Source organism: Calonectris borealis, chromosome Z, assembly GCF_964195595.1.
Source record: "Calonectris borealis chromosome Z, bCalBor7.hap1.2, whole genome shotgun sequence".
Taxonomy (NCBI): domain Eukaryota; kingdom Metazoa; phylum Chordata; class Aves; order Procellariiformes; family Procellariidae; genus Calonectris; species Calonectris borealis.
The window spans coordinates 41,081,030-41,105,447 of record NC_134352.1 but is presented as its reverse complement, the minus strand read 5'-3'; the positions used below and the strand labels follow the sequence as shown (position 1 = coordinate 41,105,447).

Below are 24,418 nucleotides of genomic sequence, written 5' to 3'. Positions count from 1 at the left end.
GGATTTTCTGTTTGTTTGCTTTAGGAATTTATGTATATTCATTTTCAATATTCAGCTGCTTGGGTAAATTAGGGGTTGATGGCCTTCCTAGTAGTGTTAGGGAAGCCTTCAGTTTTCCAGATTGTCATAGTGCATTATCTAGCTGTTATTGTCTAATCTGTTAATACTGTTGATCTGCACTAACACAAAAAACTTGGAAATATCTGGATGAGATTTGTAGCTAGAATACTTTGAAAAGCCCATGTCAGTGAGTAGAAAATTATAGTTTTGTGTGATTGGATTTCTAAAGTACAAAAAGCATGTGTGTATATATTAACATGATATTTAATTAATTAAGGCAAATGCATATATTTGGAAGATTTATTGCTAATATTCCTGTGACCTCGCGTATTTTCTTGAGTGATTGTCATAACATCAGAAGTAAGGCTGACTGATAATCTAGGTAATCAAATACGGCGAATAAAGATACATGTAAAAGTTCTGTGTGAACGAGAGAAATCTGAAGATTGCCTTAACTTTACTCATCACAGGATCCATGCAATTTCTGTTTTCCATTGCTATTTTTATTTTATTGGAATAATTGGAATATTTAACTGGCAGAATAGTTCATATGACACTAGCTCTGTGAGTAATGGATACAGGTTGCTCAGGAAAGATAGGCAGAGAAGAAGAGGTGAAGGGATAGCACTTCATGTGAAAAAAACAGGAATGTTTCTGACTGGGAATAAGAGAGGAAGAATTTCACTTTGAGGACAATTAAGTATTAGAACAGGTCACAGAGAGAGGTTGCGGACTGCCCCATCCTTGGGGGTTTTAATACCTGAGTAGGGAAAGCCCTAAATGTCTGAATTCAGTTTTGCCCCTACTTTGACCAGAAAGTTGGACTGAGAAAAAAACAGACTAGAAACTTCCCGAGATCCCTTCCCACCTCATTGATTTTATTATTCTATGATATTAAATGAGTTGTACGAGCTGTCTTAAATTTTTAAACCCTTTTCAGGTCTTTCTGTTTTGAAGTCATATGTTGGCTAGACTTGTGGATTGAAGGAAGCTGCTTACCCGCTTCATCCTTTTGTTTTCTTCATCTGTAAAACATCTTATGGTACACAGATACAGATGCTATAACAAAGCAAAGTGATAGTATCTCATGTCTTATTGCAGTTGTTAGAGTATAATTTGAGTAAGTAGCACTACTTTGGTATCTTTTGTAGTATTACAGTATTTTTCTTCTGTACTATTCACATAATCTGAGTAAACTGATTACATTTGAATTTATACTGACTATTCAGGTATTTTCTATACTATGCTTTGAAGTGACAGAATTAAACAATTCAAACTATAAAGCAGTAAAAAAAATCTCAAGATTTTGACTTTCCTTATTGAGAAAGTGCATGCTGTAGTTTTTTCAGTAATACTATAATAGCTATTTGTTTTCAGATTTTCCTCATAGTGGCCCCTCTTTCAGTGCTGTACAACTGGAAGGATGAGTTAGACACATGGGGGTACTTTAAGGTCTGTGTCTTACATGGCAGTAAAAAGGATGATGACTTGAGTCGCATCAAGCAAGGGAAGTGTGAAGTTGCCCTTACAACGTATGAGATACTTCGCCTGTATTTGGATGAATTTAACAGGTAATGATTTTAATGTATTTTTCTACACACGGAATTTTAACTGTCTTCTGTTTGCATTGTTCGTTGCAAATACTTATTCTTTCTGTGTAATGTATTTACTGTTAAATCCGATGACTGATTGTGTGGAAGAGGAGAATCCCATTAAACTATCTTTGGAGAGTTTATACTATCTTTGTAGTGGGATGAGTGGAATTAGTACTGGTGAGATGTGCTGGATTGATTGCTCCAGAGATCGAAAGCTGCTTTCTTCACAGAAAGCGTTTTATACAGTTAACAGTAGCTCATTTATCTGGCTATATAGTTTAGCCATTATACTCAACTATGGCAAATGAATTTACTAAACAAACAGAATATAAGGAAACTGGGTAGTATAATAAAATGTTAAACAGGAAAACCAAAAAATAAGTGTCTTGTAATAATCATGGCTATGTGTGGCTGACTTCACTTTGTATGCGTATGTGGGATGACAGAATAAGTAGTTTCACTTAATAGAATATTTCTTGTTGATCTGCAGTGTAGAATGGTCTGCTGTGATAGTGGATGAAGCACATAGAATCAAGAATCCAAAGGCTCAAATAACTCAAACCATGAAGTCATTAAAATGCAGTATTCGCATAGGTCTTACTGGAACCATTCTTCAAAACAATATGAAGGAACTTTGGTGTGTTATGGACTGGTAACTAAAATATCTTTTTTTAATGATTTAAACACTGTTATGTGTTAACCATGCAGTGGGACTGGGATAGGGCTGGATGATTTGGACCCATCTGTGTCAAAAAAAACAACAACAAACACAACCCTCCCCCAAAAAATCCCAATTTTTTGTGAGACTGTAAGTATGTTTTTCCATAGATGTATTGGAGGTAAGCTTCTGGTAGATACATCTGCAGTATGTACTTTGCAGTTATTTAATAAATTTGGAGCTCCTCTTATCATCTGGCTTCTTTGGGGAATTTGAGAAGCCGTTAAAATTATTTTCCTTTTTCCCCTGTGTTTACCTTTTGTTTTTAAGGACACTATTTTGTCCTTTGTCTCTTCTTCACACAGTGGATTGAGAATCATTTCACAGTTTCAAACAACATTGTGCCCTTGCTCTGTCCAGTATGTGCAGGTCATTCTGACTTACTGGAAAGTTGAAAGTAATATTTTGCTGTTTTTCAAAATGCACAAGTGCACATATTTGGAAGACAACAGTCTTGTCCAGGAAAACTTGTAATGGAGAGGGAGATGTGAAAATAACTCTGGATATAAATCTAAACATAGAAGACTTATTGGGGATGCTTTACAGAGGAGGAACAAAGCAAACATGTCTTAAATACAAGGAAATACAGACTGAATTGAAATATCAGGAAAGAAATACTTTAACAGTAAGCTTACTGTTGCATCCTATGCTGATATTAATAGATTGTTCCAATATGTAGTGCTGCCAATGATTACCAAATTCTTTTTCCTGTTGGGTTTCTTAAGATTTTATTTAGTAAATTGCAGTATCTGCATAATCTGATTTTAATAAAAACAGTAAAAATTGAAAACATGACTGCTTAGCTTCCAGTTTAGCCTCCTGAACAGTAGGAGCCTTGTAGTTTAGAGGTTCTATGTACTTGTGACTTCTGTTGCTCTGCTGAGCTTTAGTTTTTCTGGAGATGGCAACCCTTTCCTAAGGGGACTCTGTAACATTTGAGGATCACAGTAAGTAAATGAGAAAATAGCATGTCTGGAAGTAGTATATGTTTCTATTTATGTACACAATTTTTATTAATTTCTCTAGTGATTGTTAATTTAAGATCTCTTGCTGTTAGCCAGAAATAATTTATGGTATGCTTTTAATCAATGCAAAAGGATAGACTGCCTTGGAGTAAAGAAAATGCTGCTCCTTCACACACACACCCACCCCCCTTTTGTTTTTTAATAGGGCTGTACCAGGACTTTTGGGTAGCAGACTACATTTCAAGAAGAAGTTTTCTGATCCAGTGGAGCATGGCCAGAGACACACTGCAACTAAAAGAGAGCTAGCAACAGGTCGTAAGGCCATGGTGAAGCTAGCAAGAAAAATGTCTGGCTGGTTTCTGAGACGTACCAAAGCGCTTATCAGTGATCAGTTGCCAAAAAAAGAAGACAGAGTAAGAGTGCCTGCACATTTCAAATATAATGCTAATGAATATATCACTTCTTTTTTGTATTTGTCGTGGTTTTTTCTCTTTCATCATGCCTTTAGTAGTTTATGGTTTTCTTTTGGACTTACGAATTTAAGAAGAATCCAGAGCCTTGGAAAAAATGCACATGCAGTGGTGTGCTTTGTTCCCATAATTACTATGATTGCATGTTGAAATGGAGTTAATCAAGCATGAAAATGCTCAGCTAGACTTCTGACTGGTGATTTACACCTCTATTTTATGTGCAGTTTTGTATTTATCTGTGCAAACCCAATGCAGTGTATGTAAATCTCTTGAAATTCTATGTAGGACTTCTGAATTTGCAGCTTGACACTTTGTACATAGAACAGTATGCTTTTCATTTTTAACTCCCTCATTTTCAATCACTAAATAAAAGAAAACCCCCAAACTTGAAGCTGATTGTTGATAGGACTGTAATCCTGTTCATCTAGTGGTATTGTAAACATTATGTAAAGTGATGATACTTACAACTACAGCTAAGAGTTCTGATAAATTCTTGTTAGATATGTTTGTGCCTTCCTTCTAAGTAGACAAACATATTAGTTTGCAGCTGGTTTGTTTTCAAAATTTGGTATTTATTCTTCATCCTTAATGTATAATTATGTATTCTAAACTGTCTTCTGAAGGAAAGATTAACACAAACGTCAGTCAGTTGCTTTTCTAAATCTAGCAGGTTTTATTCTTTTCATTCTCTTGTTAATGTGAGTATATGTTCAAGTTACTGCTGTATTATTATAGCTCAGCATGGTGCTGCTGCTGTGTGGGTGGCCGAGGTTGAGGAATGATCTTGGGATTTCTGTCTCCTGCTGCTTAAGACTAAAGATGTCATGGAGATGCCACCCATGGTCTCTAAGAAGAGGGATAAGAGTTTTGGCCATAGCACTGTGGAGATCCTTGCCTTCTTATTGCTTATTCTGTTTGTCCTGCCTGTGGTAGTGCCCTACAACAGCTAGAGCCTAAAAGAGGAAAGAAAGGGTAAATTAAGCAACTGGCAAAGCAGAGGGGAATCCTTAATTACAATTATGTGTTTATTTCTCTCACTTTTCCCTCTTCCTCCTATCCCTCCGCAAAAGCCATACTGAAAGGTTTATAGAAACCTAACAGCAGGTTGTTGTAGCTTCATATTGATACTCTTTGTAGAAATTTGTAGGGGATAAAATAACTGTACATACATTTTGGCTACAATTTCGTACTATTTTGTGTCAAGATCCAGATTTTTTCATTTGGTGGTAGAGTAATTTCATGTAATTATTTGAGGAAATATATTCTTGTTTTCTGCTTTATTTTCAATGTTTTATGTTTTTTCATGTAGTACTCTTTGCTTTTCATTGTATGCTGCACATAATTGTGTTTTGGGGGTTCTCTCTCTTTGGCAGATGGTATACTGTTCCCTGACCGAATTCCAGAAAGCGGTGTACCAGGCTGTGCTAGAGACAGAGGATGTAAGCTTAGTATTACGAGCAGGAGAGTCCTGTAGCTGCAACAGCGGCCGTAAAAGGAAGAACTGTTGTTACAAAGTAAGAAATTGCACTCTTTGGATTTTAGAACATAGTCTTTCTGGTTTGTGTGGTAATAAGTTTTCTCGAGAGACTCTGCCAATGAAGAGCTGATTGAAATGGCTGTGTGGTTGTAGACCATCTGTTTGGGAAATCCCGACTGGAAACATGGATGGTTCCATCATGAGCATGATGGAGTTAGGCACTTCGGGATTACAGCAAAGATGCTTTGCATGCCCTGAGCAGGTGGTTGTTATTTATACAGTAAATTCTGGATTTGTTGTATTAATAACTGCACCTGTGAAACTGTTGATGTTGGCAAAGATACTGCATTGGGATGTTCAGTACGTGTCAGGCATGCTGCTCCCATACGCCTCAGGCAGTCACCGCAGAAGCTGCAAATCAGAGGCATCTTGGACCCAGCAGGTTGTCTGGGCTTTGCTTGTATCATAACTGCAGTTGGATTGTGTCTTTCTGTGCCACTGAACATGCACTTTGCTTTGCTTCATTGAAGGGAGGACTCCTGACAGTAGCCATAGAGCACAAGCAGAACTTTGTTCACAAGTAATACCTCTGTAGATTTCTTCTATCATCTCTGGACTTCATTAACATTCGATTAGTCTAGCTTTGTCTTTGTTTTGTCTGTATCACTCCGTAGGCTCAGATTAAGCATGTCTTTTTAACATTTGGAAGTATCATCTCATACTTGCTTTTCCCTATTTTCTTTCTGGCCTGTTTTGATTCTTACATAGTGGGTTTTTCCCAAACGATGTAGCTTATTCAGTCTTCTGCATTTTTCTTTAAAAACAGTCCCTCTATCAGCCTGTTTAATATTCCATGGATACTAGCGTTAGTTCTTTGCAGGCTTCTGTTTCTCATGATGTTTTGTAGAAAGAAGTAAAATGCTGTTGAACTTAATTCACAAAGGGCATTAGGCAGGCCTGCAGATACTTAAGTGCTCTTATGGACTGCCTTATTCCAAAGTTAACCATGAAATTTAGTAACCTGAGAAGGGAAAGGAAAACGAATATTGGTCGAATCAGCCAACCATAACCAGAAGAATAGGTGATGCTGTTGCTGCTGCTGCATTGTAGAATGTTTGAAGTTGTTTGAATTATGTTACTTGAGATGTTTATAAAACTTCATACATTTCTGCTGTAAAGAAAAATAAAGTTAGCAGTTATAGGGTAAGAAGTCATTCAAACAGCTCTGGTTTGATTTACATTTAAATCAGTTGTAAAGTTACTGCCTTTTTGTCTACCAAGGAATTCTTGGTTATCTTAGTGTGATATCTACAGAAATTACTATCTGAAATGTTTAGCAAACTATGAGCATAGCTGTGGGTTTTTTTCTCTTTTTGATAAAATGTTTTCTCTCAATAGGATCACAAAGCTGAGGGAAAAAACCTTGCTGCATTTTTATTAGAAATACATTATGCATCTCTTTGGGATCAATTATAGTACTAATCAGAATTGCTAATGCATTAAACCTTGTGAGAATAACACTTATTTTAGATTATTTCTTATTTTTAGGAGTATTTGTTTGCATAAACATTCTTTTTTTTTTTTTGTAGGTAAATGCTTATGGTGAAACAATTAAGTCACTGCGCTTCAGTTACCTGACAATCCTTCAGAAGGTTGCAAATCATGCTGCACTGCTGCAGACAGACAATGCTAGCAAGCAGCAGGTTAGTTTCAGAAGTGTCTAAAAAATACCTGTGGACAGTGGGATGAAAATTCTTGAACAAAAATTGCTGCCCGCCTCCTTTTTAGGTCTTAACTAACTGAAATTAAGATATTTTACAAAATTCCTTTTCCATTCAGTAATTGTAGCCCTTATTTAATAGATAGAGATGTTACAGAACAGTGTGTTCATTTAGTTGATAGATATCTGAAAATAAGGGTTATAGTAACATTGGAGAGCTTTAGGGGGAAGAGTAATTTACAGTGATTTCTAATAATGCCATTTCTGTTCCATTTATGACAAGTGCCTAGTAAGAGGAATGTCTTTGTGCAAATAAATAAATAATAAGCAATTAGAATGTGTTTTTTTTCCTCTAGTATTTTATATTCAGACCTGAGCTTCTTTAAATAATGAGAAACCTATTTTAGTAGAAAATGCTCAACGAGAGAAGTATCCGTTTATCTTGTTACTGTGGCAAGTAACCTACAAGACCCAAAAATGGCAGAGTTTTTAAAAAGTGCATGTATGTGATCCTTAAGATCCAAAAATGAGCAAAGGAATTCAGGGATCATAGAATCATAGAATCATACAGGTTGGAAAAGACCTCTAAGATCATCGTGTCCAACCGTCAACCCAACACCACCATGCCCACTACACCATGTCCCTAAGGGCCTCATCTACACGTCTTTTAAATACCTCCAGGGATGGTGACTCCACCGCTTCCCTGGGCAGCCTGTTCCAAGGCCTGACCACTCTTTCAGTAAAGAAATTTTTCCTAATGTTCAATCTAAACCTCCCTTGGCGCAACTTGAGGCCATTTCCTCTTGTCCTACCGCTAGTTACTTGGCAGAAGAGACCAACACCCACCTCGCTACAACCTCCTTTCAGGTAGTTGTAGAGCACGATGAGGTCTCCCCTCAGCCTCCTCTTCTCCAGGCTAAACAACCCCAGTTCCCTCAGCCGCTCCTCCTAAGACTTGTGCTCCAGGCCCTTCACCAGCTTCGTTGCCCTTCTCTGGACACGCTCCAGCACCTCCATGTCCTTCTTGTAGTGAGGGGCCCAAAACTGAGCACAGGATTCGAGGTGCGGCCTCACCAGTGCCGAGTACAGGGGCACTATCACCTCCCTACTCCTGCTGGCTGGTGTCGTCTGTTACCACTTCCTCTCAGAAGCCACAAGAGAATGGAAATGAGAAAATCCTAGCTAATTTTTTGTTCCATTAAAGCAGTTCTGCTTTTTAGAAAATGTTAGTATCCAGGGCCTTATATGCAATAAATTACCCAAATGTTTTCAGTGTTTTTTTTTTTTTTAATATTGTGTATGTAGTTTTTGTTGTAATAACATTTGAGAGTTTAAATTGCCATTGAAATAACAATATATGAGTATTTTGAGACTTATCTTTTATGGCATACATAATTATTAACCTCTCCAAAATCCACTGAAGAAGTATTTTTTACTTTTAATATTAAAGTCCATCACATATGTTATTTTTAGGTGAGAGATGAGATCTTTTCTGCTCCTCTGGAAATGTAGACTTAAAGTGTCCGTGGTCACGTTCAAATTCTGAGCTACCCAGATTCTAGCAGTGGACCTTTAATGTGGCTTTTGAACAGTTGAAATGCATTTCACGTACTGTGTTCTGTCATATCGGTGGGACAATAGGTAATTCCCATATTGGATTATCATGCCAGAGGGTCAAGAGAAATGCTGGTACACAACTGTTGGGTAATGCAAACCTCAAGCCAACAGAGTTCTTGGGACTGACAATTCTGGCCAGTCCTATTGCAGTCTTTGCCCAGGAGAAGAAATTTTGGGCATTTCTTACTCTAGTAGCTGGAATCCATGGTTTCAGATTAGGATCATCTTTCTGTTTTTAAATGAAGAAACCAAAACACACAGGAGATGTTTTATCCGGCACTTCTCTAGTGAACTGAATAAAAACGTATAACTCTTTCTGCTTGTTACTCTGGCAGATTACTTGTTTCAACCTGTTTAACACCTCCTATGGCTTACTGGTACCCAATGTAGCTCTAATTTTTAACGCCTATTCAAACTTTCTGCTTTTCTTCCAGGAAGCCCATATCAAACGGGTGTGCAGCCAGGTATTTTCCAGTTTTCCAGATTTTGTGCAGTTAAGCAAAGATGCAGCCTTTGAAACAATTTCAGATCCAAAGTACAGTGGAAAAATGAAGGTAAACCTGTGTGTTAGAGGAAAAATAAGTATTAGTAATACTAATAGATCTGCAGCTGTAGTATATGGATATAAGAAAACGTACACCTACTAGTTGTGGGTTTTTTAATCATTCTGTTTATGGTAGTGGTACCACAGCAGAAATCACAGGATCAGTGCCTCTGGGCAACGACTGGGTAAGAGTGATCTGTGGTGCTAAGATACCCTAAAATGTTAGCTTCACGTATTTAGTGATGGTCACAGAAATAAACCTTGCAGTCAAGGGGTTTGGGGTCATAAAACCATCGACTCAGTGGCAGTCAGAAATGTTTGGGGAAGGAAAAGAGAACAAAACAAAATCCTTACGGACTTTGTGCACACCTTCAATATTATGGGTAGTTCCAGTCCCTCCTCTGAAAAAGCATGTGTTAGACCTTGAAAAGGTTCTGAGAAGGGCCACAGAGGTGATCAGTGCTGTGAGACAGAAGCAACAAAGTAGGCTAGGACTCTCCAGCCTGGAAAAAATGTCTTAGGATGAATGTGAGAGGGACAATAATGAGTAGCATGGAACTGGTGAAGGTGTATTGAGTGCTTATTGTATTTTCTAACCCTTTGGACATCAAATGAAGCTAATGGGAGCCAGGCTAAAGATGAACAAAATAAATTCGTTAAGTGTAAACCTGTAAAGCTCCTTACCTTGGAAACTGGTTTCAGAGGGGAACAGGATGAATAACTGAAAAAGATGTCTAATGTAGCTAATTAAAAAGAAAACCATATTAGGTTTAGGAGTGTTCCTGAGCTGAGAGTTAACTGGAGGGTGAGAAGCTATGCAGAATGGAGTATACTATATTTTTGCTCGCTCTATAAACCTGGATATTCATAGTTGCTGGTGGGGACTTGGGGGAGAAGCAGTGGCCGGGCCATGTTTTTTTGTAACAGTAATGGTGGTTATCACTTTATTGATTTGTTATTATGCAAGCAATATCTTTCTTTTCTATTATTACATACATGTGAGAGGCCTGCATATTACCTTTGTAATATATACTTCGTTATCTCATGAAAGTCAACTTTATTGTTATAATTAGCTACCAGCAAATATTTGATACATACCTGTAAAAACTAAGACCATGATCTTCAGTGGTGCTTATGAAGATCTTTTATTGGTTAAAACAAATTTTGCTTTCTCTAGAAATTTCTCTTGGGGCTATTGCATACTTCACTTTAGCACTGCCTTATGGCGTTTTCATTATGTGTTTTTTGACACACTAGTGAAACACAGGCAAGCAAAAATACCTGAGTTAAGGCAGAGGTTCCAATATGTGCCTTTAGAGTCTGCAGCTTACAGAGCTGCCTGTGGGAAGAAATCTGTTCCAAACCGTGGCTGTAAGCCTGTGTTGCTTCTGGGACAGCACAGACTGCAGCATCTTCGCAGGGGTGCAGCTTGGCTGCTAGCAGTAAGGCTCTTCTCATGCTTGTGTGCAGTGGCCTTGGGTGGCAAGGAAGAAGGTTATGCTATATTGCAGTGCTGGACTAAGAGCATAACTGAGGTAGCAAGAGAGCAGAGGCTGTAATCTTTTTAAGTACACTGAGCTTATGCTGATGGCTTGATACTGATGATGTCAGGCAGGTTTGTTTACTTTTGACATTGAGAGATCTACATGATTAGAAAAATGAATCTCTGAGCTACCAGTAGGTAAGCGCCAGGCCAATTTACATTTCTGGATAAATTGCCCAAACGTAAGTAGAATTATAGAATAGTTTGAGTTGGAAGGGACCTTTAAAGGTCACCTAGTCCAACCCCCAAGTAGAATGAGATGAGAAATAGGTGATTAAAAATAATGAGCTACTAGCATGGTGATTACTCCTGGTTTTTTTTTTTTAATTGTTAGTGAATCATCTAATTTTCATCTTCATTCTGTCTCATTAGAGACTTTCCTGAATATGCTTTTTATTTAATTTTTGATCTTTTAGAATCATAGAATCTTTATGGTTGGAAAAGACCTCTAAGATCATAGAGTCCAACCATCAACCCAACACTTCCATGCCCACTAAACCATGTCCCTAAGTGCCTCATCTACACGTCTTTTAAATACTTCCAGGGATGGTGACTCCACCACTTCCCTGGGCAGCCTGTTCCAAGGCCTGACCACTCTTTCAGTAAAGAAATTTTTCCTAATATCTAAACCTCCCTTGGTGCAACTTGAGGCCATTTCCTCTCGTCCTATCGCTGGTTACTTGGCAGAAGAGACCAACACCCACCTCGCTACAACCTCCTTTCAGGCAGTTGTAGAGCGCGATGAGGTCTCCCCTCAGCCTCCTCTTCTCCAGGCTAAACAACCCCAGTTCCCTCAGCCGCTCCTCCTAAGACTTGTGCTCCAGGCCCTTCACCAGCTTCGTTGCCCTTCTCTGGACACGCTCCAGCACCTCCATGTCCTTCTTGTAGTGAGGGGCCCAAAACTGAGCACAGGATTCGAGGTGTGGCCTCACCAGTGCCGAGTACAGGGGCACGATCACCTCCCTGCTCCTGCTGGCCACACTATTTCTGATACAGGCCAGGATGCCATTGGCCTTCTTGGCCACCTGGGCCCACTGCCGGCTCATGTTCAGCCGGCTGTCAACCAGCACCCCCAGGTCCTTTTCCTCTGGGCAGCTTTCCAGCCACTCTTCCCCAAGCCTGTAGCGTTGCCTGGGGTTGTTGTGGCCGAAGTGCAGGACCCGGCACTTGGCCTTGTTGAACCTCATACAGTTGGCCTCAGCCCATGGATCCAGCCTGTCCAGGTCCCTCTGCAGAGCCTTCCTGCCCTCCAGCAGATCAACACTCCCACCCAGCTTGGTGTCGTCTGCAAACTTACTGAGGGAGCACTCGATCCCCTCATCCAGATCGTTGATAAAGATATTGAACAGAACTGACCCCAGTCCTGAGCCCTGGGGAACACCGCTCGTGACCGGCTGCCAACTGGATTTAACTCCGTTCACCACAACTCTCTGGGCTCGGCCGTCCAGCCAGTTTTTTACCCAGCGAAGAGTGCACCTGTCTAGGCCGTGAGCCGCCAGCTTCTCTAGGAGAATGCTGTGGGAGACAGTGTCAAAGGCCTTACTGAAGTCCAGGTAGACCACATCCACTGCCTTTCCCTCATCCACGAGGCGGGTCACCTGGTCATAGAAGGAGATCAGGTTGGTCAAGCAGGACCTGCCTTCCATGAACCTGTGCTGGCTGGGCCTGATCCCCTGGTTGTCCCGGACATGGCTTGTGAGCGCCCTCAAGACGAACCGCTCCATGATCTTCCCCGTCACCGAGGTCAGGCTGACCGGCCTGTAGTTCCCTGGATCCTCCTTCCGGCTCTTCTTGTAGATGGACGTCACATTGGCAAGCCTCCAGTCATCCGGGACCTCCCCAGTTAACCAGGACTGCTGGTAAATGATGGAGAGTGGCTTGGCAAGCTCCTCCGCCAGCTCCCTCAGTACCCTCGGGTGGATCCCATCTGGCCCCATAGACTTGTGAGCGTCCAGGTGGCGTAGCAGGTCGTTAACTGCTTCCTCTTGGATTATGGGGGGTTTATCCTGCTCGCCGTCCCTGTCTTCCAGCTCAGGGGGCTGAGTACCCTGAGGATAACTGCTCTGACTACTAAAGGCTGAGGCAAAGAAAACATTAAGTACCTTAGCTTGTTATCAATATTCCTGTATTTCAAGGTATTTTTATATAAATTGTAGGTAATTGCAAAAATCCTCCAAAACCCAAAACAAGACAAAAACCCCCACAACCCCCGAAAAAACCAAAACCCAAATCCTAAATAAGCACATATTCTTGAGAAGAACCTTGGTATGGAGAATTCCCGTTTTTTAAAAAAAGTGCAGTGTATATCATGGGAAACTGGATTTTAGAATCCAACCTTGTGTTTTTATATTGAAAAATATTTCTTCAGTATGTTTGGTAGATGAGAAATAAGTGCAATATAAATTTCTGTAGAAAAGTAAGAACTGAAATTAAAAAAATTGCTATAATTCTTTCACAGAACATATTATTACTCTGACCTTCTAAAGAAGTCAGATCAGACACTACACTGCAGGAGTAGTGGGCAAAGGCATGAAGGAATATCGACCTTTCTTTCCTCCAACGTAAGAAACGATGATCTGGTATTATTATGAGCGGTTCTGCTTGTTTGGTTTGGTTTTTACTTTATGAATTATAGAATAGAAGCATTTTCAAACACTGCATTTATGATGGCTCAGTAGACCTACAGAATATTTTTCCACTGCTGATGGCCTCTGGTTTTGTATATACAGTGCTTTATTTTAGAGATCTATAGTGTCTATTTCAGTCTATTGAAAACTGGATAGAATTTATCTAAGAATTATTGAAAGAATTGCTCACTTTGAGGGAAATTGGTCTGCTTTCTCTTTTAAGGGGAACTTGAATTTTGTGTTAGTTCATGGAATGTATCTTGGTATAAACAGAGTATTCTGAACTGTTTGGTGATATCTCTGTGCCTGGAAGGAGGAGTTTTATGTAATGGGCCAAGTAACCATCATTGAAAAAGAAGGTGTTTTTTGAGTCCGTTAAATTTGACTTCAGAATAATTATGATGCCAAAAATTGGCTTATACGTGTCTGGTATTGTGGTGGCTTTTTTCTTTTTTTTTTACTGCTGCTGATTGCATTGGAGGTTTGTCTTGTGAGAAAAGATTGTTTAACTCTTTTGGTTTTTTTTCTGAATTTTAAAGCAGTAGCTGTTTGGGGTGATTTTGGTTTTTATGCTCTGGAAGCAAAGTCATTTAGAAAGTATTCCATTTAGTAGGTCCTCTTACCATCAGAAAGTAATCAGAGGAGAGTCATCAGATACTAGAGCTTGAAAACTACTTTATATATTCTTAACATGTTTATTTGGAAATAAATGAGACGGATTATAGTAAAATGTTTTTAATGGCCTTGTCCCACTGTAATACTTTACATTTTCTGTTCTGTAAATAAATTCTAGAAACTGATTGAAGTACTTTTGTGGCTTTCACCTGGTAGTATAGACTGAATAGGTATTATTTAGTCCTTTAAATTAACATCTAGTACAGAATATCCAGAAATTTTGGCACGGGTGATTATTCTTTTGTAGATGAGCATATTTGCAAAGTAAAAGTTTGTGGAATTTATTTAAATTTATTCAAGGCGAGGGAAAGGCTTTGATTTGTCGATGAAGTTCATTAGCTAAGCAGTTGTAACTGTTTTGAAGGGTTGAAAAGGTTAACCTATCTGCTAAAATACCTTCTGTTCTCTCACAAAGGAGACATAAAACACATAGGGAAACATAGCTTTTTGTACTGTGGAATATGCCTACTGCCACCAGTAAAACTAGAATTACTTGAATGGAAGTGTGAGAGTGTGGCATACCGGTGTTTGTGTCCATCTTGTGCTGTGGTTATCTCTACGTGTTTTGCAAGCTGTAGCATTTACAACATGCTACCCTAGGTTTGCTGTTCTGAATTTAAGATTATAACAAGAGCCTGGAAAAAACAGTCCCTATAATCCAAATGTACACATAAAAGTATTCATGGTATATCTATAACTCTAGTACATCCTCGTTATGGTGGGAGGTAGGTAATAACACAGTGACGTGATCTGAACTTCAGCTATTTTTATGTAATTATCCCTTCATTTTCAATCATACGCAGAACATAAAATTTTCAGAAGACTTTGCTTACACTTTTCTATGCCAGGTGAATTTCATGCCTAGATTTTTAACTTGAAATAGTTGAATATGTGAGAATTGAAGTGAAAGGAGTGTGCTGCCTTGTTTGGAAACCACTTTTTCCATCATAAAGTAAGAAAGTGGGGACCTGCAAAGTGTAAGGACAAGTGATTCCATTGCTTTTTAAATACAAAGATTGGAAATTGTTCACATAGTATTGGGGACTGCTTGGAAAAGAAGTAAGAAAAATGAGGGAAGTTTTTTAAAAGCTTGCAGTAATTCTCATTACTACTTTGGCTGATTGTTTCTATGTTTTGATAATGTTCTGGCTCAGAGAGACTATATGCTTTCTAAGTGAAAAGCTCTATTAAATGCCTGGGCATTTGAAATAACTTTTTTCTTTTCTTAAACTGTGCATATAATATAATTGGGATGCTGTTCTTAATTAATATAAATGTCTTAGAAATAACTATATTGGATTGATTTATTTATTTTGCCTGGCATATTATCATTATTTCAGTAGGAAAATGGAAGTCTATCAGAGCACCTTGCAAATAATAGCAACTTCCACTATTAAACATAACCCTAAGCCAGGCAGGCATGGTTTCGAAGGCTTGAAAACACTCTATACTCTAAAAAATCTCTATACAAACAAGGTATTCTCAGATGTGAGAGCTAAAATTTCATCACAGTCAAACAACTCACAATGTATAGTAATGGGGAGATACTCATTTAATTCCATGTGGGCTCTTACGAAGAGCATGTTACTTTTGCTTTGAATATGATCAAGTATTCCTTTTTCAGACTAACAACTTCCAGGATAATACTCTGGTGTGCAAGCATAGTATTTATTTCTGTTTGGTGCAAAACCATTCATTACTTTGCCCTGTTTGTCAGAGCTGTTTTTTACTCCAGAATACCGAAAATCCCAATGGGCATGACATTGATCCATTTTATTTAAACAGACTGGGTGGATTTGTTTGTGTGTTCTCCTATAGGAAAGTCATTATTTGACCTATACTTTAACAACAACAATAATAATACAGTAGCCAAATCCCCTGTACTTTAAAAGCATGTCACTGTTTTTCTTCTGTTTCTTAATGTGGCTAAATAAAATACAAATGTAAGTCATCTAGCTCTTGTTAAATTACCTGATGTGGATTTTTTGTCCCAATAAAATAAATCCTGGTTTATATGTTGTTGTACAATGAAACCAGGCAAAAATTACCTTGTTTATACCTTGTTTTCACTTGTAACTGGCTGGCTAATATATACAAAAGGGCTTATAAGTGATGTAGAATTACTATTTCATATTCTAGATATTATCCAGAACTGTAAATTTAATATAAACATTCCTCATTACTTGGTTGTCAAAGATTTGTTAAGCTTGTAGTGAAATCCGTGTTGATTAACAGTTTATGTATTTATCACTGAATAAATATAATTTTAAAATATTTATTGCCCAGTGGGAGAAAGCTACAGACATGGTACAGAAAATTCCTGTTTCCCCTTTGTGTGTTGCTTCTGCGTGGTACTCTGGAGCTGCCATTGCCAGATGTGGACATGCTTCTTTTGAAAATAACAGTATCACTATTATACACAAGGCTCTGGATTATTTGCTTCCCCACCAGAAGAACATTATGTGTGGGCGGATTATTGGCATTTCAGGGTCTGTGCAGAGTCTGGGAAGCTGGATCTTACTGTAAACAGAGCAACAGACGAGAGTGGGAGTGGAGAGGGGCATACATCTCACTAGTTATTTTGAGAAGACAAGTTTCAAAAAGTTCTGTACTCAGATGTAGTACAGAAAACTTAAACAGACCTTCCTGCTTTCAGGGGAATTGTGTGCATTTGCTAAATGCAAAAATTCACAAGCTGAGCTAGTGCGTGAGATAAGTAACATTTTGTTGCAGTCTGTGCATTGACCCAAATAGCTTCTGAATTTACCTGCTAGTAGTATGATTGCCTTTTTATAGCAGGATTTCCATTTAGATCACTGCAAAATGCATAGGTCTGGCATCTGCATTACTTTTGGCACATTTATTATGTTAGTAATGTTTTTTGTTATGCCTCTGTTTGGCTTTGCAAGCAGTTAATTATAGTGTAGTCTGTTTAAAGGCTGAAAACACAAGTAAGTGTGTGGAATGACCTGTAGGTAAAACCTCTTCATTTGTATTCTGTGGTTTATTTACAGGTCCTTCAGCAGCTTTTAAATCACTTCAGAAAAAACAAGGATAAAGTTCTTCTTTTCTCCTTTTCCACAAAGGTGAGCTCCATATGATTTTTGTCAATTAACTGCAGCAGTAGGTTCTGAAGCTTAAAGCACCGAGGTGACAGCTGTCAACCACATTTCCTTTCTCTCTGTACTATGGGAAATAATGATGAGGACAGTGTGCCATACTCCAGAAGCATGTTGAAACCTTATGTTATCTCATGATAAAAATAGTGATGGCAAAACAAATGTAACACCCTGCTGCCTTTGTTAGAGCTTTTTAAAGTTGTTGTATTACTTCAGGTGTAGATAGCTCATACCGAGTTCAGCTGTTATGTCTTGAGTTAGAGCAGTGTCACGTCCAAATATGACTGAAGTACCATACAACCTTTGTGTTGGTACTGAAAGTAGTTAAATTTCCTCTATTCTACTGGCTTTTGACCATCACCAGGGATGAAACTTCAACCTTGGTTACACCAAGTTATTACACCAGTTGGTTTGAACTGAAAACAGTGTTTAACTGGAGCGAGAGGTGTATGCACACTTCGCTTTTAAGCGACTTGCTCCTTGGTTTTCTTGTTAGGGAATAACGTGTTTTCTGAAATGGTACAAATTGTAGTATGATTTTCTTTACTGAAATATCTGTAATGACAGCATTAAAAAGTATTAAAAAATAATAGTGTGAATGACAGTTCAGGTCTTAAATATTTAACAATTTTGTGGCTTTAAGGCAGACTGCGAGTTTAATACTTGGATGCAGCAGTAAAATGCTCATGTGTCTTAGGCTGTGCTTCACAGTGTTCAAGACCAGAATGACTGCTGGTTACTGCAGTCTCTTTCACTCTGTCCCTTTGAACTCTGGCTGTGCATGCTAGCTTGTCTCTGTGCTGGCTCTGGTGCTCATTTACCATACGTCAAGTCATTGTAACTAAGATGGTAGGAAACTCTTTAAGTTGCCTGCCTGCTTATTGGGTTGAACTGACTCAGCATCACTTAGAGGTGGGACAGGAAGCCAGGGTTGGAGGATTGAGCGAGACCACAGCAGACCAACATAAATCACCTTGAGTGTTGTGGAATCACAGCTAAAGAGTGTTGAGGATGTTGATGTCAAAATGGGGAAGATTTATTTTCGGTGCTTAGTCTATTGAAAATATATTTGAGAAACATGGTCTCTGTGATTATGTTTAATTAAAAAGATAATAGTAAGCACTTAATCTTTTTTTTATTTTTCCGCCCAGTTGCTAGATGTGCTGGAACAATACTGTATGGCATCTGGGCTAGATTACAGAAGACTTGATGGAAATACAAAATCGGAAGATAGGATCAGAATTGTAAGAGAGTTCAACAGCGTTCGAGAAATTAACATATGTCTTGTATCTACAATGTAAGAAAATTTAACTTGTCTGTTTCACTCTGCCTTTCTAGTGTTTAGTAAACAGATTACTCTGCATTTTATTTGATGACCTTGTGAGGGATTACTTTTTTGAGAAAGTGAGTTGTTCTCTTGTCTGTTACTAAACATAGATTCACTGCTGTGGACTGAAGCTTCTTAAAATATCTGAAGACTTGCTCCCTTCCCCTCTCCTCTCCTTTATGAGGATTGCTAAGACCTGAAACAAGCAGGTCTTCTGAATCCTGGTTTTAAATTTACGCTTGCTGTAGGAGTGAGGAAACATGAAATGCTATATTGAACTGAAAAATTCTCTTAGTGTTACTGTAATTTATTAACCACGTTTATTTGTGTATGTCTATTTAAAATACTTCAAACAATCCTTAATTGTCTTTTAAAAATGCATTTGCCTGTCAGGTCTGCTTATCAATTTATGATGGATAGTGAATTCTTTTGAAATAGGGCAATATGTTCAACTAAAATTAAAGAAATTATGATGACCATTCTTTTATCTTCTTTTCTTTTCTTTTTTTTTAATTCTGGTTACTTCCATGTTTCATCTTCAATGAAGTTTGTTACCAGGCAAGGGCAGAAAGCGAACAAAGAGGAACTTTAATCGTACTGCCCAGAGGACAACTCAGTGCAACTTGATGAAACATGCAAATGTGCTGTTCTTGCCTATACGGTTGCTTTGGTCCTTCTTTACTGAAAGTGTGCATGTTGGAGTTAGATAGAAGGATCTGCACTACCTCTGTTTAATCAGAAGTTAGACGTAATCTTAAAGACTGTTACAAGTGCCTGTCAGAACTGTCTTCAGATACTGACTGGTGCATGTGGGCAGGGTTGTGAAGAGATTTGTTTTGCTGGTCATGCGCATTTGTTTGTAATCTCTGTCAACTGTGGAACCTGGCCATCAGCTTCCCCAATACCTTCATGGGTCCCTATTCTTTGTCCCTGAAGACAGCAGGGAATTACTGCATCTGTAGCATTAGGAAAGACTCTCTAGTTTGTGCTTCTATCAGTCTAGTTTAGTTGCATGATTATAACCTTTTCAATTCTCTTCCATTAATTTACATAGGAAAAAAAAGTGAAGGTCAGGTAAACAGAGATGGACTTTGGTGAGCTTTCCATGCCTGCTGATGGTGCTTGAGACGAGAGTCTTGATTCTGTTGTTCTTAGTGTTTCTTATCTTACTGAGTAAATGGAAGGAACAATCGATGGAATTGCAGTCAATATAACCAGTGTTTACTAAGAAAAACAGAAGGTGCAATTCTTTATGTAGTTTATCACAGGTAACAAAAAGTTATCTTTTTGCTTGCTTGATATACAGTAATGGAAGCAGCTTTAATTTTGTAATCCTTTGGAAATCAGAAAGTGATTTATCCCAGTTCTACTCTACGAGAGATTCATCCTTCCTCTTATTCAGATTTCAGGCATTAGGACTTCACAGTATATTCTTTATTTCTCAACACACAGTAAGTTGACAGAATTAGGTCATACTCTTCTGTCCGTACTTCCTTGCAAAGTTTTTGGCTGACTGTTTTGTATAGTCAACTTTTACGTGTTCTGAAAGTCCCATTGCTCGAAGAGCCAAATGTTGATTTTCGCTGAAAATATTTGCACAGTCTTTTGGCTGCAAAAACGCGTTCTGCAGAGGATGAATTCCCCACATAGTGATCGTGAGTCTGCCATTATTCCACTGGCATAGTGGAACAGGAAGCTCCAATCTATAAATTAGTGAGTTACAGTGCAGACAGTGGTGATGACTTCACTTTTAAGTTTACAATGTTCCTGTTTTATATTCCTTTTTTTTTTTTAATACCGGCAAAATGCTGTTTCTGCCTGGAATTGCCTATGTGTAGCCTGGAATTTGGAAATCCTGATTTTAATTGTTTGGTGAGTTTTTTGAGAAATAGGGCCTTAAACAATAAAGTGGAAAAAAAAAATCTCTCTACGTATATCTATATAGCTTAACCTCAAGTCTTGCAGTTAATGTTAGTATCAAACATAGTCATATAGCTATCCATAATGCTATTATGTATATCTATGACTGATATAGCTATATGGATAAATATATTTTATGGGTGTTGAGAGAAAATATGATTGGTTTCTTCAGAGCTTTTAAATTCCATCACACCAGTAGGTATAGATTATGAATTTCAGCCTTGAGCTTTATGGAAAAATAGGTATACATCTGTTGGAACTTCTAAGGCTCATGAAGTAAAGTCTATTTCAGAATACTTCAGTCCTGTGCTGGTGTTGCTGGGAAAATGTATGATTATTTGGAAGAAAGGAAGGGGATTTTTGGTCATGCTTAGAAACATTAAAATAATTGCTGGAGTTGCTGCATAGGAGATATGAGATAGGAGAATGTCAGAGCTTGCAACTCTATTGATGCTGCTTAGCCTTAAGAAGGGGAACTGCATATGTACAATACTGAAGTCTATGCAGTCCTGTTCCATTGCAGTGTTCTGGAAGAAAGAAGACCTGCAAGTGTTCCCACCTTTAAAGCTAAATCACTATTCTCTAGGTTTTCCTTGCTAGTTTTTCTCTAGATTAATTCCTTCAGAGTAATTATAAATGAAAGTATATTTCTGCTTCTCAGTTTTCTTTACTATGTAAAGAGAAGTGCTTAGATGATGAAGAGATGATGGTTACAGAGATTTGTGGGCAGTTTTTATCGTGAAAGGTTACACTATGCACTTCCATTCTACCTGCAGCATTCTCAATTACTGACCATTACTGGACTGCTGTCCATTACTTTGTACTTTTTCAGGACTTCATTTAACTTGAATTCTTCACAACTATGTTGTAAATAATTTTTAATGGGCATGTAATCACATTCAAAGAACTCTCAGCTACAAGATCTCCCTGAAACAGAGAACTTACAAACTATAAAAAAACTTACCTCGGTAAATAGAACTATGTAGTCACAGCTTTCATGGAAACTTCCCTAATGCGATATTGTTTTGTAACTTCTGAACATTGTGGTATTAAGTTGTCAGTGACAGGATATAAAACCAAGCCATTTATTTAACACAGTGTACAGTTTTAAATAAGATGATCTTTCGAAAACTTGTTTGCAACAGAACTGTTATGAGACATTTTATACAGGGGTCTTCATTTGAGGTGTATTATAGTAATTTGCATGGATCATCTTGCAATAATGACTTTAACCGCTGGTTAAAATGTTATTTAAAATGGAAGATACTCTTTACAATGCACAAACTACTGTGATCGTTCCGTCCATGAAGAATATAGGAGCCATTCTTTTTCTGTTTTGGAGTATCTGAATTTTTGTGGCATACTTAAAAAATGTTGAAAGGTAAAATCTTTATAAAGCTAAGTATCCTGTTTAGTTAATTTTCATAGTCAGTCTGTTTTACTGACAGTAAGGCTTTGCACTGAGGTTTAATTCATAATTCAGTTCCAAATACTGCAATTTTTTATGAGAAAGCATTTGGAAAAACATGTTGACTTATGTTTCAGTCTGACTGCAGGGTTGGTTTGGTAAGATGAGAGGCTGAATTCTGTCCTCACTGAGAAGAAATACACCAAAATTCCAAAATACAGTAAGGTATTCTGAAAAATACAAAGATTTTTATTCAGCATTTCAAAGTTTGAGAGCGCTCATCCTCCGGAAACCTCTGTTAATATTGGCAGGTTCCCACATCCTCTCCTTTTCCAGATTTAACTAACCCAACACCACACCACACCACACCTGGAAGGAAGAGGCCACAACTGTATTTACATTAACAAGGATTCCATGAAGACCAAAAGGTGGTGGGGCTCCATAAGCTTTTGGTTTCTGTCTCCATTTATTCACATCCTTGGAAATTTTACCTTTCCCACTGCTTTAAACAAGCAGAATATAAAGTAATCTATTAAAATCAGGTGCTTGGTAAATTAAATAGGATTGACTTTTTCAATTTTGTGGTACCTAATTTTGTGGTACCTCTTTCAGAAAAAAACACCCTTGAAATTAGTGCTGTCTATGTCAATGTAAAGAATTGCTTTAATAGTTAAATTAATAATAGTATTTGGCATGTGCTTGTATAGGAACTGTCTCTTTTTGTAGGAATGTTGGTTGAGCCAGTTGAAAAGAATTTTCAGTATTTGCTTGTTTTGCAACTGGATGAGAAGTGGTATTTTCCTTACTTTTGTTCCTATCAAATCATCCAGCTATGCACATGCCAAACTCCAAGTAACTGAGCAGTTTTGTTAGATTCAGCAAGGGCATTAGTTAGCTATCTCAGGTTAAGCATCTATTCAAATTCTTTGCTGGCTTGCAGGCTTTACCCAAAGCACAGTACAGCTGTTGAATGTTTAAGACGATGTAACTGGTACCCCTGTGACTCCTTACCCCACAGCAGACAATTTTCTTACAGTGACATTTTTTCCTTGTAATGACAGGTATGAATGTTGCTGATATGTAGCTGTGTGGCCAACTATATTTTTAACAGTTGACTTATATACTGTACAAATATACTTGTGACAGTTGTTAATTCTTATAGGTATGACTTACCCTAGACTGTGACCATTTTAGTGGAAGCTGCATAGCATTACTGTCAAAACTATGTTCTGGGATTAGAGGAAGTAAAATTTAATGCGAACTTTTTATTTAAGCTATAGTTCCCCTGCTCCTGTAATGTTAACTGGCATAGAAGTGGTTATGAATTTCAGTATAGTTGTTGGGGGAGTTGGCCAGTGTAGGGCTTAGTGGATATGAAGTAGCAATCAGGGCTTTTACTATAGTAAGGTGATAACAGTTGGTTATGACTCAGCTAGTCATACAATTTGTAATCTTCTTGCTACTTAGGTGAGACTGCATTTTACAGCAGTGGTTATTTAAGTACTTGGTGCTTATTAACACAACAGTAACACAAAGCTGTACCCCACTATTTTCAGCATCTCTATTGTGCTCTTTTTTTCTGTTGGGGAAGGTTATGCTAATATGGCCCTAATACAGTGAAAAAAAATTGTTCTGTTTTTCTTACTGTCAAATAGTTCTATTTTTTCATTTTTATGTTTTTAGGGCTGGTGGACTAGGTCTTAATTTTGTTGGTGCCAATGTTGTTATACTGTTTGATCCTACATGGAACCCAGCAAATGATCTTCAAGCTATTGACAGGTACAGTCTCAAAATAAGATCTTGATCCATCTTGTACTCTTCTTTTGCTTTGATCCCATAATCTTAATTGTCTAACTAAACTTTCCTAAGGGAAGAAATTTTTTACATAGTCTGACTTGTCCACAAGACAGTAGGAAATGTCCGGCTGAATTATTTTTTTAGCTTTGATGTTCTTGTTTTTAACCTTTGCCTGGGAAGAAAGTTGCAAAACTAAGGTTAAAGGAAAAGGGAATTAAATACTCAGGAAAATTTGGAAAAGTGGGGGAAAAAACCCAACCAAAACAAAAACCAAAACCCAACCAACTCATAAATGATTTAGAGTACTCCTGTTTTATTGGAATGCTTTTAAAATTTATTTATTTTACTATCTCTTAAGAGCGCTCTTTTATTTTTTTACTGATTAAAAAAATACGTTTTTTTATATGTCACTGTCCTTGCAGAGCTTACAGGATTGGCCAATACAAAGATGTTAAAGTGTTTAGATTGATATCCTTGGGAACTGTGGAGGAGATGATGTACTTGCGACAAGTTTATAAACAGGTAAAGTTTACAAACTGTTTAAATTGGGAGCTCTTTTTAGCTGTTTCAATGCTTGAAAGCTAAACTAGCCTATAGCAAAATTGTAGTTTATCTTGGGTTTATAATATATACTGTTACGTTAACTTATTAAGCAGAGATATATCATTTAGCATTTGTCAAAGAAGAAAACAGAATATCTGTATTCAAGTTTTTCTGTAAGTTTTAAGAGTTAAGTTATGCAATATACATTAATCAGGTTATAGAGAGAAGAGAACTATTATATTTAAAAACTTATAAACTATATCTGCAAAAGATATAGTTAGTATCTGCAGCAA

At 37.8% G+C, this 24,418-nt stretch overlaps 1 protein-coding gene across 13 annotated transcripts in view; it reads left to right on the top strand.

Annotated features, from left to right (window-relative positions):
* ERCC6L2 (ERCC excision repair 6 like 2) overlaps positions 1-24,418 on the top strand; it is a 56,675-nt gene that overhangs the window by 7,548 nt on the left and 24,709 nt on the right. For 7 of the 13 annotated variants that reach the window (XM_075137611.1, XM_075137610.1, XM_075137606.1 and 4 more), the window contains 10 exons: positions 1,438-1,631; positions 2,146-2,307; positions 3,544-3,751; positions 5,182-5,322; positions 6,875-6,988; positions 9,057-9,176; positions 17,026-17,097; positions 18,282-18,427; positions 23,469-23,564; positions 24,005-24,104. In XM_075137611.1, the coding sequence (XP_074993712.1) occupies positions 1,438-1,631; positions 2,146-2,307; positions 3,544-3,751; positions 5,182-5,322; positions 6,875-6,988; positions 9,057-9,176; positions 17,026-17,097; positions 18,282-18,427; positions 23,469-23,564; positions 24,005-24,104 (1,353 nt within the window). Of the gene's footprint in view, positions 1-77; positions 1,181-1,437; positions 1,632-2,145; positions 2,308-3,543; positions 3,752-5,181; positions 5,323-6,874; positions 6,989-9,056; positions 9,177-17,025; positions 17,098-18,281; positions 18,428-19,004; positions 19,447-23,468; positions 23,565-24,004; positions 24,105-24,418 lie in introns of those variants that run through there. The other 6 variants (XM_075137612.1, XR_012671012.1, XM_075137609.1 and 3 more) reach the window with 6 other exon arrangements.